General features: G+C 44.2%; 1 protein-coding gene across 5 annotated transcripts in view; it reads left to right on the top strand.

Annotated features, from left to right (window-relative positions):
- Positions 1–16,653, top strand: part of VPS35L (VPS35 endosomal protein sorting factor like) — a gene marked incomplete at its 5' end in the record, with an annotated part of 75,813 nt that overhangs the window by 54,458 nt on the left and 4,702 nt on the right. For all 5 annotated transcript variants that reach the window (XM_083474213.1, XM_083474210.1, XM_083474212.1 and 2 more), the window contains 3 exons: positions 7,123–7,262; positions 8,390–8,555; positions 14,228–14,346. In XM_083474213.1, the coding sequence (XP_083330339.1) occupies positions 7,123–7,262; positions 8,390–8,555; positions 14,228–14,346 (425 nt within the window). The remainder of the gene's footprint in view (positions 1–7,122; positions 7,263–8,389; positions 8,556–14,227; positions 14,347–16,653) is intronic.

Genomic DNA, 16,653 nt, shown 5'->3' with positions numbered 1-16,653 from the left:
TAAACAAGGAGAAGAGAAAAACAACATTTAAATTTCTGTGATGTAGGTGGGATGTATCTGAGGGGTGGTCTTAGGTTACACCCCTTCTGTGATGTATGCATAATGTTTCTGGGGGTGGTCTTGATCTAGAGAATGGGAATTTCAAAAGTCTTTATAAGCCCTTGCAGGCCATTGTTCTGGGTCCTCTTCCTCTCCTGCGTGTGAGGGGAGTACCCTGTTGCAACAGATCAATAAAGATCAAGCTTACTAGCTGCTTTGCTTCTCAATATTCTCTGGTTGGCCTCTGTTATTTTCTTCTACCAATAGGGAACCTATGTAAGGACTCTATATGGGCTCTTGGATACCCCATAAGGGAAGAGGGCATATTTTTATTTACAACACTGGTCATTATGGGAACAACTATTTAGAAATTGAGTTTGAATTTTATTTCCTTCTTCCCTCCCTGCTCCTTTCCGGTTGTGCATTGGGTTTTTTGTACACTTGCAGGAAGGTACTGTCTTGTTCTGATTGTACATGGCATCCTGGGAGCCTTTTTGGCTGAGGAGCAGGGTAAATAAGCTCTAAATAAACGCGGAATAATAAAACAGGGCAAGGCAGCTTCATAATAAGTTATTTGGTCGTTCATGTGACTAGCGAAGAGCCAGTTACATATGTTTGCCATTTTGATCATTACCTGTGTTTTCTAAGGCAGGATAGACTTGTAGGATTGTATGTTTATGACAGTTTGACCATAGGTTGTTTTGGGGGTGCGGGGAGTGGAGCATAGAAGAATCTGTGCATGTATGACATGTTCTTTCTGATCGGCATGGCTTCAGACATGTGCAAGTTCAAGCAAGTCAAATCTTGCCCCTTTCCGGAGATGACAAAAGTTGCCAGAATTGCACATGTGCTAGTAAGTTCCAGCTGTAAATGCAAACATGCTGACATCAGATGCTGACTAAGGCTTTCACCGCAAGGCTGCTGGTTTTTATTTCTTTGTTTAGGCGTGATGCCGTGTGCCTCATTGGGGATTTAGAGCAGAGCTGACTCTTCCATCCGAGCAAGTTGCGAAAACAATGGAGCTGCAAAGTCAGTGCAGTGCACTTTCTGTTTGTTTGGCTTGTTTGTAGACAAACCAAGCAGAGACCACAGTGTGAAGTCATTCTCCATTCCTCTGCTGTGGTTATTAACTCATTCGCTATTGTTTCACCCCGCTGGATAATTAATGGGTGCCTTTGCTTGTTCAAAGTAAGGAACATAGGAAGCTGCTTGAGTCAGACCAATGGCCCATCTAGCTTGGTATTGTCTACACTGACTGGCAGCTGCTCTCCAGGGTTTGGGGTAGGCGTCCCTCTCAGCCTTACCTGGAGATGCTGGGGATTGCACCTGGGACCTTCGGTATGCAAGGCGGATGCCCTACCACTGAGCTGTAGCCCTTCCCTGTTCTAACCAGCCTTTTCCCAAAGGCTTCAATGGATGCCTGAAATTCTACTGAAGGATCCCCTTGGCTTGTGTATGGAATTGCCACCCACTTCATTAAAAAAGAATTCAGGGTCTTGAAATTGGATTGGAAGTCTGAAGTGTGCCCACTGCTTCTGTGACTGTTACCTCCCATTTGCCTTACTGTCTCCTTTCACTCCCAGTGCTAATGCTGGTCCTAGATGCTCTGGCACATAGTACTAAAAATCTTCCATACTTTAATTTTTTGTGGGTCTGCAGTTAGTTTTTTTGCTAACTAGATTAACACACGTGACAGTTACTCTAAAAATATTATGCAAGTACTTCCAGTTGTCATTGACTGATGCTTTGACTTTATTTATCGTGTGTGTGTGTGTGTGAGAGAGAGACAGAGACAGAGACAGACAGAGAGAAAGAAAACTGGCCCTATATTTCAACAGAGTATTTGCTTTTCTAGGCAGTCCTTGCCAGCCAGTTGAATGCAAACTGTATCATAGCTAAAAAGTTGGATTCTTCAGTACTGGGTACAGCAATTTGTCCTAAAGTCATGTGGCAAAGCAACCTTGCTAAAAGTTAAGTGGGCTATGGACTAGGCAGTATCTGGATGGAAGGGATCTATGGAAAAGAATGCTACCTACTGGCTTGGAAGATTTCAGCTGCAAATCGGACTCAATTGAACTTTGACCGGAGAAGACATGTGTAGGATCACACTATATATACATGACCCTGCACACTGAACTGGATCTCTTGGTGCAGTGGCTTCCAAACTGTTTCCCCCACGAGCCACTTGAATTTGCTGGTGGTTCTTGGTGGACCCCTTAATGACCCCTTCTGTCTGCTATAGCAATTGTAAAGCGCTGTGCTAGATGTTGTGTGATTTTATTGCTTTTATTTCCTATATTGTATTTTATTGTATTATAATTTGCATTTTGTAAAATTCAGGTTACAATACAATACAATACAAGAAATAAAAGAAGCATCAGCAATGCAATTAAAAATCAATGTGAATATTTAATGTGGACATGCTTCAGGTCACCTGAATGGATCTTGCGGATCACTGTGGTCCATGAACCACAGTTTTGGAGCCCCTGACTTAGTGTAACTTTGCAGAGTAATGATGAATCCTCACCAGACATGTTTCCTGTCATGGGTAATGTGCTGGGCCAAGCTAGCAATCTCTCAGGGCAAAATGAACAGAGATTTGTTAATTCTACTTCTCTTTATAACATTCACTTGAGGCACATGATTGTGAAACAGTGTAGGTTTGTCCTAACGTAATGCTTTTCTGAGCTGTTAAAACTTTGCTTGGCTCGAAGCATAATATGCCACATGGCCAGAGGTATCCAACTAACTTGGATGACTAATTTCACCGAGGGACAGATAAAAATGGAAATTGGGGTGGGATTTGTTTTGCTCAACTGCGCTGACCGAATCTGGATTCAGAGTTCAAAAGTGCACAGAGCCATAGCTGATCTAATATTCCTAGCTGCCCCCACCCTTATCTGACAGCACAGCAAGATGAAATATTTGTGTTTCTGCTGGCCTACTTTTCTGGGCCACCCGGAAATGAGGATGAAGAATCCTCAATCCTGATGTTTTTCATCATCTTGTTATATTTGCTGCTTTAGTACTGCATATTTTCCAATTCCAAGAAAAAGCGGCATTAGCAGAAACTGCAACTGCCTCTTCTTCCCCACCTCCCCCACCCCAGATTTGATTAGATCCTTCAATCTAGTCTCTGACCCATTTGGAACTGAATGGCTTTCATCGCTGATGTGGATAGCCGTGGTTTGATCTTGGCTTGTTCTCTCTAAAGTTAAAACAAACCATAGTTGCTGCAGTTCAGACATACCAAGAAACTGTGGTTCATTTTAAAAGCAGAAGCTGAGACTTCTGATTTCCTCCTTGAAGCTATGAAAAAGGAGGGGGGAGTGCATGGGCCCAGGGCTATTTATGCCTTGTCCACAAATTGGGAAACCATGATTTCCTAATTATGTATCACCTAGCCCAATGTTTCTCAAACCTGAGTCTCTAGCTGTTGTTGGACTACAATTCCCATCATCCCTAGCTATCAAGACCAGTGGTCAGGGGTGGTGGGAGTTGTAGTCCAACAACGTCTGGAGACCCAAGTTTGAGAAACACTGACCAGCCCATTTCTCTCTATCTACCTGATAGGGCTGTTTTGAGGATAAAATGAGGGAGGGGGGAGCTGTGCACACCACTCTGAACTTTTTTAGGAAACACGGTGTGATTACAGATACCTTATAGCATCCATAATTGCCCCAGAAGCTGGTTTTAAAAAGGGTCTTATGCAAAAGAGGAAGTGTGGTGCAGTGGTTAGAGTGTTGGAGTAGGACCTGGGAGAACAGAGTTCGAATCCTCACTTCACCATTAAGCTCACAGGGTGATCTTGTGGGCCAGTCACTGCCTCTCAGCCTAACCTACCTCACAGGGTTGTAGGGATTAAATGGATCTTAAATGGACCATGAAAGCCGCCTTGAGCTCCGTGGAGAAAAAGGTGGGATATAAATGTAATAAAGGAGAAAAGGAAAAATGGAGAGAGGCGTGGGGAGCATGCTCCCAATCCTTTGAGCCCATGTGGAGCCTTCTAAAGGCAGACCATGCGGCCTTTGGGAAACCCTGCATTTGCAAGGAAACATTCAAGGTGTGATTTCCCCTGCAGCCAGGCACAGTTGGGCCCCGTTAGAACAGGGCATTAATTTTTCTTGTCTGAAGGTCACACGCGGAAATAGCGCAGGCCTCCACGGAAGGATTTATAGCCCAGTGGTCAGCCAGAACGAAGGAAGATCCACTGCTTGCCGGGGAGGAATGGGAAATTTAGCGGAGCGTAAAGTAGCTTGCATACGGTGCACTGCACAAGCTATTAATTGAGGCCTAGGAAGGCATCATCGGCAATTTATTGCCGCGAACGCTCACCTCCCCACCCCCATCAAACGCAGTGCCAGCTTGCCTCAGGAAAGGGGGGCTTAATGGATAGCCTATATAAGGAGCTGCGTATTTCAAATTTATCTCGCCATATTTCAAGGTTAGGTAAAGGAACTATATTTGCAAGGAGCCGCTTTAAGCGGACTGTAAATGACGCTGGGTTTAAATTAGTAGCTTTCCCTCAAAAGGTGGGCTGTGGAGGCAGAGTTACCCGGCCGCCGTCATCCCCTCCCTTCGCTTTCCACCAGCTTCTCCTTTGTGTGTTTTCATGTTGTCGTAAAGACGGTCGTCTGTCAAGAAAATAAAAATAAAAGACAGGCAGCCAGTTCCTTTGTGGTTCTGCAGATACTGACAATATCCTAAGAAGGGTGCTAAGTAGCGCTGCCTGGTGAGATGTGTGAGCAAATCCAACTAGCAATTCAGAGTGCTGATTTTGATTGGGGAAGAAGTGTGGTGCAGTGGTTAGAGTGGCAGGCTAGGACATGAGAGGCTGGGGTTCAAATCCCCACTCAGCCATGAAGTTCACTTCGAGTGACCTTGGACCAGTCTCCAACCTACCTCACAAGGTGGGGATTAAACGAGGAGCTGGAGAACCATGTCTGCCACCTTGGAACTCCTGGGAGAAAAAGGCGGGAGAAAAAGGCAGTAAATGAATGGAGGAACGAGAGTTGGAATCCAGCCACATCTTACATACTGTACGCCATTTTGAGTACTGGGAAAACCAGCCTTTAAATATACATTAAATGCCTTCCTAGCCAAGCATGTTGCCTCAGGATATGCCTCTCTGTGTCATGGTTGGTAGTTCAGAGCGATGGCTCTTCAAGTCTGTTTCTGACTGATTCCCTCAGGAGGCAGAAGTAATTGCGGCTGTGTTCAAGCTTTGTTCTGGCTGCCGCCTTTTTGCTAAGGTGACAATTCAGCTGACCTAGGGTTGAATTCTCGCTGTCGCCCTGTGAGCACGGAGGAGAATTTGGCCATGCAGCGCAGGCAGGTGGTTAAATGGTCGGCTTCATGGGAAGGTGAACGCCAGTCCACTTTCCTTAGGGACTCGAAGCAAATTGCCTTGACCCAAACCTACGAGTGCAACTGCGAGTAGTCCTGGGTGGCTTGGCTGTGTAAGACAAGTGTCATGGTTCTCTTGTTGGTGACAGGGCTTTCTTATGATGAAAGGACAGTTGCACAGAAAGCAAATTGCTGTGAGAGAGAGGGAGGGAGAGGGGTTTTTCCCCCTGCCCATAAAGTAATGTTGCTGAGTGTTAAGTGGATTGGCTCCTTTCCCCGCTGGGTTTTTCCTCCCTACAGTTTGCGTTGGGATCAGTACAAACAGAAACCCATCTTTTCTGGAGTAAGGACCACCAGCTAAGCCATTTTCTGGTGGGCTGCATCCAACTAAGGTCTACTCTGACCCATTGAAAGCAATGAACTTACGTTAGCCAAGTCCTTTATTTTAGAGGTAGCGTTGGATACAACCTCGTGACTAATTCAGGCATATTACTTTCAGTGGGTCTCCTCTGAGTAGCACTAAGTTGGATACAACCCTGCATTTTCTGTAGCCCCGAGAAGACTCAAAAAGCAATCTATTTGAATTAAAGCTGAGAGTTCCTGGCTGAAGCAGTTTCTTTTTGCTCTTCTCTGCTCTCCCCAAAAGCAGGGAATAGTTGTCTGGGCTTTTCTCTATGTGACTTAATAGGACACGAAGGACAGCTATGTTTCTATGTTAAAAGGCATAACAATTGACTGAATATTTTTTGCATTGCTGGTGATATTTTGAGACTCTCTCTCTGTTTGTGTGTGTGTTCCTTGAGGAAGTATCATTATTTAAATGTCTCTGAATATGTTTGGAATATAAATAAGATTGTTTGCTCACAAGATGTAGGTTGACTGCACTTTACAGTGTTGGCGAATTTCAGCTTTCTTGTTTTTCTGTATGCCTTTCCAATGTGTGGTGTTCAATAAAAATATATCCTAGGCTATGATCTCTCGCTTGAGGAGGTATGACAATATACTCACAAGTCTGCTTGTTTTAGCCTTCAAAAGACTAATCACCTTGTATTACTTGTATGATGCAGACCTTTTGATGCATTTATTCTGATGTCGGTGTCTGGGTTTGATTTTTTTGGTGGGGGCTGGGGAGTTTGCTACCGTTTTTTTTAAAGTGTTGGGGTTTTGTTTTTTACCCAGGCTGGGATAGACTTAAGCAGGCAAACTAGTGAAAGCTAAATTAAGAAAAGATCTGGAGATTCATCCCATGTAATTTGAAGTAACTTTAGAAAGCCAAGAGTATTCTTGTTCGTGGAACTGGATACTTATGCTATTCAGATTATTTCTTTTCTGGTGACAAAATGTCATATACAGAGTCATTGAGCATGTGTGTTTTGTAACACCAGAGCAATGGCAGATGTGGTTGCATTCCATAGACTTCCTTATCTTAGTAGCCCATGGGAAAAGTAATACCACTGTTGTTGTGTAAAGCTAAATGCGCAAATTGACCTGTCTTTAAGAACCAGTATTTTGTAGGGGGTATAACTGAGTTGGAATCCTGAACACTCCTTTTAGGAGATCGTGGATCCCTGAAACATTCTGTCGCAAGTGCTGCTTGTTGAATAATTGCAGGTTGCTGGATAGTGCAGCAGAGATTTGAGCCCATGTGATTGTGTGCAGGTCTACTTAAAATCACAGGCCTGTCAATAAATCTATGTTCTGCTGGCTCATAAAGCAGTGGCTGTGATTCCTTTGCAGCGGATGCCTTTTTCAAAGCGGCAATAAGCCTTGTCCCCGAGGTGCCAAAGACGATCAACATAGATGGGAAGATGCGGTCCTCCGAAACGTTCCTCCTGGAATTCCTCTGCAATTTCTTTTCCACTCTGTTGATCATTCCTGTAAGTAGCCAGCATGAGCCACTCAATCTTTAGGGCGGAAATGCTTCTTCTTCTAACCCGCTGTTATACTATCAGGGCAGCTTATGTAGCTAGGCAAGACAAAAACAATTGGGGGTTTATAAAATAAAATAAAATAAAATAAAATAACAAGACACATAAGGGCTGTGTAAAATCATTAGGAAAATCAAATGGGGGGGGGACAAATTAGTTTTCTTTTCTTTTCTTTTTTAAAAAGTTCTTTCTGGCACCAAAATGACATTAAGGCAGACTATTGGTGAATTCGGATGCTGCCACTAAAAAGGCCTTTACCCAGTCACCTGGTGGGTGGAAAGACTAGTCAATGGCTACTAGTCAAGGTAGGTGTATATTATCTTCCAGTATTGCAGTATGCTGGAGAGCAACAATGGGAGAGGGCTGTTGCTTTTGCGTTTTCCTAAGGCATTTTGTTGAAGCAGAATACTGGGCTAGGTAGGCCCTTTGGTTTCATCCAGCTGGGCTCATCTGACGGTCCTTAAACCCTTTAAGAGCATATGAACAGCTAAAAACTGTTCAGGCCATCTCCAGCATCCTATTCTCAAAATGGCCAACCTAATGCCTCTTGGAAACTCTGCAAGCAGGACATGAGTGCAGCCGCCCCTCCCCACTTGCTGCTCTCAGGAACGTGGCTCTTTAAAAACATTTGTGCTTTGGGTTTTTTCAAAGGCTCAAATCGGGATTTCATGAAGGCTTTCTGCCTTTCCCAGTGTTTTCTCCATTATTTTTGAGTTCCTTAGAAACAGGAGGTAAACCTCAGTCTGCATAGTGCAGGTGGGGGCTCTCACATGACTTGATGCTCTTCCACGAAAACAAAGTTAAACAAAACAATAACATGCCAGCATGCTGCTAAACTGCCTGAAATCGGTTAGGTTAAGGTGAGCGCTTCTAAGCCTCTCTTAAGAGCTCTTCAGTCTCCCTTCACCTGCTTACGACAGTGCTTGGTTAACCATTGCTGAGCCAGCACAAAATCTCTCGAAGCAGGATGTTATGTTGCTACTGGGGGCTGAAGTGTTGTTTGGGGGGCAGGAGTGCGGAATCAACCTGTGTGATTATACTGGGTCTTACTTAAGTGTGTGTGTTTTTTCCTGTAGGACCACCCCGAGCAAGGCGTGTTGTTTCTTGTGCGAGGGCTGCTGAACGTCATCCAGGACTATACCTGGGAAGATAACGGTGATGATAAAGTCCGGATTTATACAAATGTCGTGCATCTTCTCTCAGCAATGAGTCAGGAGACTTACATCTACCATGTAGACAAAGGTAGGAGAGGGAGGCTTTGATGCTGGGAGCCCCAGAATTTCATTAGGAGGCTCTCCTCAAGCCAGAGTACCAAATGCTGACTTGCTTGTGTGAACAATAATGCAGCTGCCTTAGACTGAGTCAGCCCATTGGTCCATCTCCCCCAGTATTATCTACTCTAGTGCCCTGCCCCTGAAGTTTTGGACTACAATTCCCATCAGCCCTAACCAGCTTGGCCAATGATTAAGGGTTTACTCCTGATTGCTACTCCAGAGGCTTTCTTGGCTCTGCTACTTCCAATGCTCTTAAAAGGAGATGCCTGGGATTGAAGCGATGATCTTCTGTGAGCAAAGCATATGCAGAATCTTTTGCATTTAAGGCTAGGTATCTGAAACCCTGGAGAGACATTGCCAATCAGTGGAGACAGTGCTGGGCTTCGCATGGTCTGGCTCCACATAAGGCAGTCTCCTGTTAACTTAGAACCACACAGACTGAGATCTTACTTCATACCACAATAGCTGAGTGGTATAGCATCTGCTTTGCATGCACAGGGCCCCAGGTGCAATCCCTGGCATCTCCAGGTATGGCTGGGAAGGACTCCCTTCCTGAAATCCTGGAGAGCTGCTGCCAGTCAGTGTCTGCAATACTGAGTGAGATGAGCCAGTGGTCTGACTCGGTGCAATGCTGGTTCCTATGTCCCTGTGCTCTACCACTAACCCTATGCACAAAGATGGAATTGTTTATGAATATGGCAGGTGTAAATACATGGAGGAAGCGGGTGATTGGAACTGCAGTCCAACAACCTCTGGAGGGCCGTAGGTCCCGCATTCTGGCTTTAAACAGTGGCTTCAGGGAAAAAAGGAAAGCTTCAAGGAGACAGATTTGGTGCTAGCAAAGGTGTTCTGTTAGGAGCTGACAGACGTAATGGACAAGCAAAGGCAACTGAATGGAGTTGCTTTGACAGCAGAAGATGTAAAGGCAGTTGAAGGTTCCAGAGGTGGATCAGTTAAGATCACTGATGCTGATATATCAGGGGAATAAGGGGGGAAAGACTGAAGAATTTTAAAAAGGTAAACACGAGGAGTTAGTCTGGATGCAGAGATGATGGGATTGCCAATGGAGGAGTGGAGTGTTGCTTGGTCTGATGGAAGAGGTGAGCTATTTCAGCATAAAAGTTACGTGACTGGCATGCAGCCGTAGTCAAGATGAGACCTGATCAGGGTATGGAATGGCGTTGGAGGGGAGGAGGCAGAGCAGAAAGGGCCTGATTTACAGTGCTGTACAAGCAGAAGTGCCTTGGGCTGACGCCAGACTGATAAATGGAGGGCAAAGGGGTAAATGAAGGCACAGGTGAGGCCAGGGCTCTGGCCCTGCCCTGCCTTGCTAGTGGTGGATAGATTGCCTTTAAACTTGGGCAGTTAACAGAAAGGTGGCCTGGAGATAAAGAGACGCCATAGACACCTTCTGTTGGATCCTGCCTCTGCCCCGAGTTGTATAAATGAGGTTGCTTGTTTCAGGACTTCAAGTCCTCTCTGCATCCATCTTATACTGCCACCTCCCCCTGCTCCATCTTTTTGTTTGGTGGGGCTGCAAAAAGAGAAGAGTCAGGATTCTGTTATGGGGTTGTTTTGTTTTGTTATGGTACAATAGATTTGTATTTAAAAATGTGTTTTAAGTTGTTTGGAGACCTTCAGGTTGCAAGGGACTAAGAAGTCTAAGAGTAATGATGATAATTATAATAATAATTATTCTGGAGAAGACAGTAAGGGGCAAAGAGAGAAGAGAGGAATCATTATTTCCAAAGAGTAAAAAGTGAAAGCTTTCCGTTTCTTTTTTGTATCTTTCAACTGTGTGTCTGCAGGGGAAAGGCACAGTTCAATGCTGAAGTCACAGTGCAGGTCAAGGGATCAACAGCCTTCTATAATTAAGCACAGTGACCTGTCAGGCAATTAGTATCCAGTGTGAGGGAAGGGGTAGTAAAAGCTTGGAAATAGGTAGGAGAGTGAAAGGCCGAAAGAGGCATGTATTTATTTAGAGGATTTAATAAACTGCTTGATCCAAGAAGCTCTCCAAGCCGTATACAAAAAAATTGGAGCTAAAACCCACTGTCTAATTAAAAACAAATATACGTAGAGCCACTATCATTAGAGACAAAGATAAAATTAATAAAACTTTTAAAATGGATCTAGGTAACTCAGTTTCTATATCTGGGTAGACTTGCTGAAACGAAAAGGCTTTCAGTGGGCAGCCGAAACAGTACAGTGAGGGCACCTGCTTAATGTCAGTAGGCAGGGAGTTCCACAGACACTGGCAGTGCAACATCCCTTATTAAAACTGATCTCAACACCAAGAAAATTTAGCTTACAATTTTATTTCGGATCGGATAGTATCACGTTTGAAGTTTCTAAGGGTAACTTGCGTCTTATGCGGGGGTTCGGTTCTTGGGGTCCACATATAAGCACAAAATCAGCCTCTGCCAATCTGGTGCCCTCCTGTTTTGGACTACAACTCCCATCAGCCTGAGCATGATGCTGTGCTGTCTGGGGCTGATGGGAGTTGTAGTCCAAAACAGGAGGGCACCAAATTGGCAGAGGCTGATGATATAAAATATTCTGAGCTCTTTGGAAGAAAGGTGACATGAAAATAGAAAGAAGATCCTCTCTGGGTCATGTTTTCAGCCTCAGTTTGTTGCTTGTTTTTCTCTTTTAGCACAGCTTGATAAATCCTTTTCGGTTACTAAGCAAGTATTGAGTGTGCAATTGGATTATGATCCTGCACAAAGAGCCTAAATACTTAATCCACACGTTGCAAACCTTATTTGTGCAAAACCTGGGATTAAGCGCTGCTTTGCATCAGTAACTCTTGAGCGCTTGGTTCAAAGAACTTCATGTATTCCTAACTTTAATAATAATATCTTACTAGTGCAGGCATGCTCAAGCTCATTTAATTTCATGACATTTCCCTAAGAGAGAGAGAAAAAGAAAGAGAAGGCTTCTGCCCTGCTTTCTCTCTTGCCATGGCAGTGGATGAAGTAGTTCTTTAAAAATACACAGCTTACTTGCAGATAGCTTAGATGAAGTGTGGGTAAGGCCACTGGAGTAATCTGCAAATGCTGGAAGACTTCTGTCTTGATTGTGTAGCAGATTCCAATATTTCTGTAAAATCAAATACCTGAAAGTGGCATTCGGAATTACCTTAACCCGGGTTGGCAGCGTTGTGGCTCCTCCTGTTATAGGTGTGAAACCTTTTTCAACTAAAGGGCCATGTTCCCTTCTGGGGCCACGTACTAGTGGTGGTGGGGGGGTCAGAGGCAGAAGTGGGAAAAGTATACAATAGGCTAGTTTTTGCACACACCCCTCTGTGTCATCCATCCAATCAGAGTTCAAGCATGCATTCAAGTCAGGCAAAGTCAGGAAAAACAGTCTGGATACAAAGCAGGGCCCATGAGTGGGGAGAGAACCAGGGGCCAGATAGGTCTTTGAGGGCCACATTGGGCCCCTGAGTCTCAGGTTCTCCCCACTGGCCCTGAGCTGTTTTTAATGTTCCATGTCATATATGCGTGGATGTGGTATTTTATGAGATTATGTTATATAAATGCTTCTGGTTTTTTAAAGCTGTTTTTGTTGTGATTGTATGTGTGTGTTTACTTCTTTTTAAATATTGTTGCTTTTTCCTATGTTTTTAGCTGCTCTTATTTTATTTATAAGCTGCCTTGAGTCAGGGAAAAAGGTGGGGCTGGGGAAACTCAGCCAGATGGGTGGGGTATAAATAATAAATTATTATTATTATTTAACAATAATAATCTTTTATAAACTGGTTTGAAAACCTCTTGAGATTTTATAAAGCAGAATGTAAGTACAGTGGTACCTCGGGTTACATACGCTTCAGGTTACATATGCTTCAGGTTACGGACTCCGCTAACCCAGAAATATTACCTCTGGTTAAGAACTTTGCTTCAGGGTGAGAACAGAAATCATGCTCCGGCGGTGCGGCGGCAGCAGGAGGCCCCATTAGCTAAAGTGGTGCTTCAGGTTAAGAACAGTTTCAGGTTAAGAACAGACCTCCAGACGAATTAAGTTCTTAACCCGAGGTACCACTGTATTCTAAATAAATAGATGGAAGCTGTCACAGGGGAGGTGATATCTAGAAAGCCCCGGGAGACACAGAATCACTTCCATTTCTTCAGTTTTTTTTTTCATTTCTCTGGCACACCCACTTGGTGTTTACATTGCAATTTTTTAAGTGTCATGGGACTGCTCTTTTATGCTCTGTTTAGATCGTGTTTTGACATGGTTGATTTTAAGCTGTAGCTTCTGAAAGTTTTGCTTTCTCTCCCTGATAATGTGTTAATGTTTAGCTTGCTTTGTTAGTCCCTGTCTAATGGGTAATTTTATTGATTTTTGTTTTTCTGATTTTTATATCTTGTGTGCTGCTTTGAGCACTAGTCATGGGGAACAGGGTATACATATTTCAGAGAAAACTGTTTTGAGAAGCTTCACATTCTTGGACACCGTTATGGCATAATTTTAAATATTTGTGTAAGTGAAATAAAAATTGGTCTTAGGGATGTTACGTTCTTTGAAAACAAATTATTGAATGTACCATAAAGTCAACGGTGATCAATGTTCTAATTTAAAAAAAAACCTAAAGTGAGAGAAAGCGTTCTTGTTTTGAAAATCAAAGAGCACTCTGTAAGAACAGCAACTTTTTCATATTTCTGAAGGGAAACTTTAGAGGCTTTAATCAGTCCGAATAATTAGACAAACTTGGCTCATTAGTGTATTTCCCAGCAGAAACAGAATTTTCAGATGAGTCTTCTTAGAACTTTAGTACAATCTGCTGAGGGTATTTGCATTTTGTATGCATGAAATCCACCCCCCACTTTTTTGGTTTCCAACAGTCAAAACAAATTAAGACTTGTCATTAGGAATTTTCATCCAAAAGTTACAGAACAGATCCATCAGTGTACACTAGGTCATGCCTACATGGATGTTCTGAATGCACATCCAACTTTGTAGTTCACTATGTGCCAAGATGCTCAGACTCTACTTTGCCCATAGCTTACTCTACAGATGGAGTAATTTCAAGCTCAGGTGTATGCACTGGCTCTGCCCTCTGGGAATGGGTGGTATCCAGCTAAGCCCTACTGAGAGTTCTTGCATTGCAGGGGGTTGGATGAGATGACGCTTGGGGTCCCTCCCAACTCTACAATTCTATGACCAACTGAAATTAATGAATTAATAGGTCTCCTCTGAGTGGGACTAGCATTGGATAGAACCCATTGTTACTTGGAAAACTGAATGGCAGACAGAATTGCTCTGAGATATTTTTGTATTGCTTTGTAACGCTTTCATGTTGTTGTGCACTGCCCTGATGTTTTGCGAGAGGGCGGTCCATAAATATTTTAATAAAAGTAAGTATTCTTACTTTATATATAGAGAGAGAGCATTTAGGCCCCTTGCTTCAGCCCAAATGGCTCCCAGAGTGCCTTACATACAATCAATTAAAACGAGGCAGTACGTGCCTGCAGGTTTACAATCTTAAACACACACACACACACACACACACACACGAACGGAGGGAAGAGGAAGAAAATAAAACTCAGGGACCAATAAATGTTTACTTTTTTGTCTTCTGTCAAGCATTCTTGAATACCCACATCCCTGTTTTTATTCCTAAACCTGTTTTCTCAGTTGAATCCAATGATACCCTGTATGGTGGAGATACCAAATTCCTGGCAGAAACCAACAAGCTGTGTGAAACCTTGATAGCCCAGATCCTGGAGCATCTCAAGAACCTTGGGAAGGATGAGGTTGGTGCAAACTAGTTTCTTCTTTTGGGACACCCGTCTAGCCTAGCCTTCCCCAACCCCTGCAGATTTTGTGGGACTACAATACTCATCATCAATGCTTGCCGGAGCAGATTAGAGCTGTAGACCAAAACACCTGGAGGACACCAGCTTGGGGGAACCTGGTTTACATAACAAATATTTGCACAAACATAGTTTGCTTCCAGCTTTGTGTTGGGCCTGAAATCTGCTCCTAAGCTGCTGGCCACTGTTCCTCAGTTTTACTCTCCTTCCTTTCCTTCTGAACATATCTTGCTTACACCATTATTATGGTCACACCATTTCCTGCTGAGGTTTGGTCTCATGGTGTCAGGTTTCCCTCTGCAGGGGTGGAGGGCCCATTAAGCTGGTATGCCCTTAGAGATTGGACTCGGGGAGATTTTTGGTGGACAGAGCTCTTGATTCTGCTGAGGTCTTAGTCTCGCTGAAAATCAGTGAGATTTGGTGGGCTATTCACACAATCACTCCAGTGGCTTCTCCAGTCTGGAGGAGCCCACGTTGTTCCTTGGTATTCTAGGGAGCTGCAGACTATAACACGGGCTGGACGATGGCCAGAGTGTGAGTGGCGCAAAAGGCAAGGACGACTGCTTAGGTCTTTGTGATGACATTGACGCTGTTGTTGTTGTCACCAGTCTGGTTGAAGTGTCCAGTGTACCATCTGGTCTAGGTCTGTGGGACAAGGGTCAGCTTTTGAGGCTTGAGTACGTGGACAAGGTGTTTGCAGTAAGTCAACTGGCCATGAGTCAACCAGCCATGTATTCCTTTGGCCCTGACTCATCCTGGCTAATTTGAGCAGGCTGAGGAGAGGGTGGGTGAGTCCTGGGTATAGAAAATGCATCCTTGCATGAGAGTGCGATGCTTGCCAACCTTAAAAAAGGTGACAGTCTCTCAGTTCCTGGGGGGAAACCCCACCCCACCTAGGATCCCATGATAAGTGAAAAGTACCAGCTTGTCACAAATAACCCCTTGAAGAGTGAGGTGTTCAAGAGGGTGGTAGCAACTCTCCAGGCACTCTTGGAGAAAGATTATCTAGGCCAAATCCACTTTGGTTTTAGGCCTGGCTTTGGAACAGAATCGGCCTTGGGTGCCCTTATGAATGGCATTTAGTGTGAAAGAGGCAGGCATATGGTGGTGGTGCATCTTTGTTAAATCTCCTTGAGCTCTCACTGGCTTCTGATACCATTGACCACGGCATCCTTCTGAAAGTTACCATCTGGTCCCCAGTATGGTTTGACATGTCTATGATGCTGTTGGGAGAGTTCATTTGAGGTATAGGTACACTGATTATTCCCAGCTCTGAATCAGAAGTGGCTGTGCCAGTGCCTGGAAGCAATGGTGGGCTGGATGAGATCCAACAAGCTTATTATACTGTATTAGATCCCAACAAGATGCAGGCTCTGTAGCTGGGTGGCTTTCAGGCCTGTTCTGGATGGGATCTAGTTTGTAGTCTGCAATTTTAACTGTTTTTGTCACTAGAAGCTGAGGTGTCTACAGTGGCGAAAAGTGTATTTTATCAGCTTTGGCTTGTGTGCCAGCTCTGGCCGTTCCTAGACAGAGCATTAGCCAGGCCACAGTGATCTGTTCATTGGCAACGTTGAGACCGAACTACTGCAATGCACCCTATGAGCTCATAAAGCATATAAGTGCTGTATAAGAACATCTCTCATTGCCCACTCATTGGGAGTGTGGAGAGAGCAGTTGCTTGACTTCAGCAGGGCTAATGTTCCTGTAGAATGAGGTAGCTGTAGAAGCATGATGTTCAACTGTGGCAACATCTTCTTGGGAGAGCCTTTCCCTATGTTACATTCAACATAAACTCTTTCTTGCTGGGTTGTATGCATGCACGCATGAGCGAATAGTCCTGGTAGCAGCGTTTAGGCAGCGTTTTAATTTCTTTCCCTTGCTTGCTTCAGCAGTAATTCACACCGGGTAACAGTTAAGGCTGGGTGAATTGAGAGAGGGCTCTGGTGAAGTATAAAATGCATTAATTAATGTGGCAGGTCAGCCACAATGGCTCAGCAGCTTCCAACTATTCTTCAGCTGATTTGATTCCTTGGGGCGATGGCTGGCAGCTCTGCCTCTAAAAGGGGGGAGGGGAGGGCAAGCGGCTCTTGCTCTTCCCAAGTTGAACAGAAAGTGCATCCCGACAAAGGGGATGATCAAAAGAGCATTCAGCCTACTACACAGGGGTAATGCTGGCATTGCTATGGAACACCTCTAGGGCTTGGCAGCTGCCTTAGAGAATTCCTGATGTGGTGCTTTTATGAAGCA

The sequence above is a fragment of the Podarcis liolepis genome (genome assembly GCF_965112155.1).
Source record: "Podarcis liolepis genome assembly, chromosome: 14".
Taxonomy (NCBI): domain Eukaryota; kingdom Metazoa; phylum Chordata; class Lepidosauria; order Squamata; family Lacertidae; genus Podarcis; species Podarcis liolepis.
The sequence above is the reverse complement of the archived record's forward strand: the minus strand, read 5'-3'. Positions and strand labels throughout refer to the sequence as shown.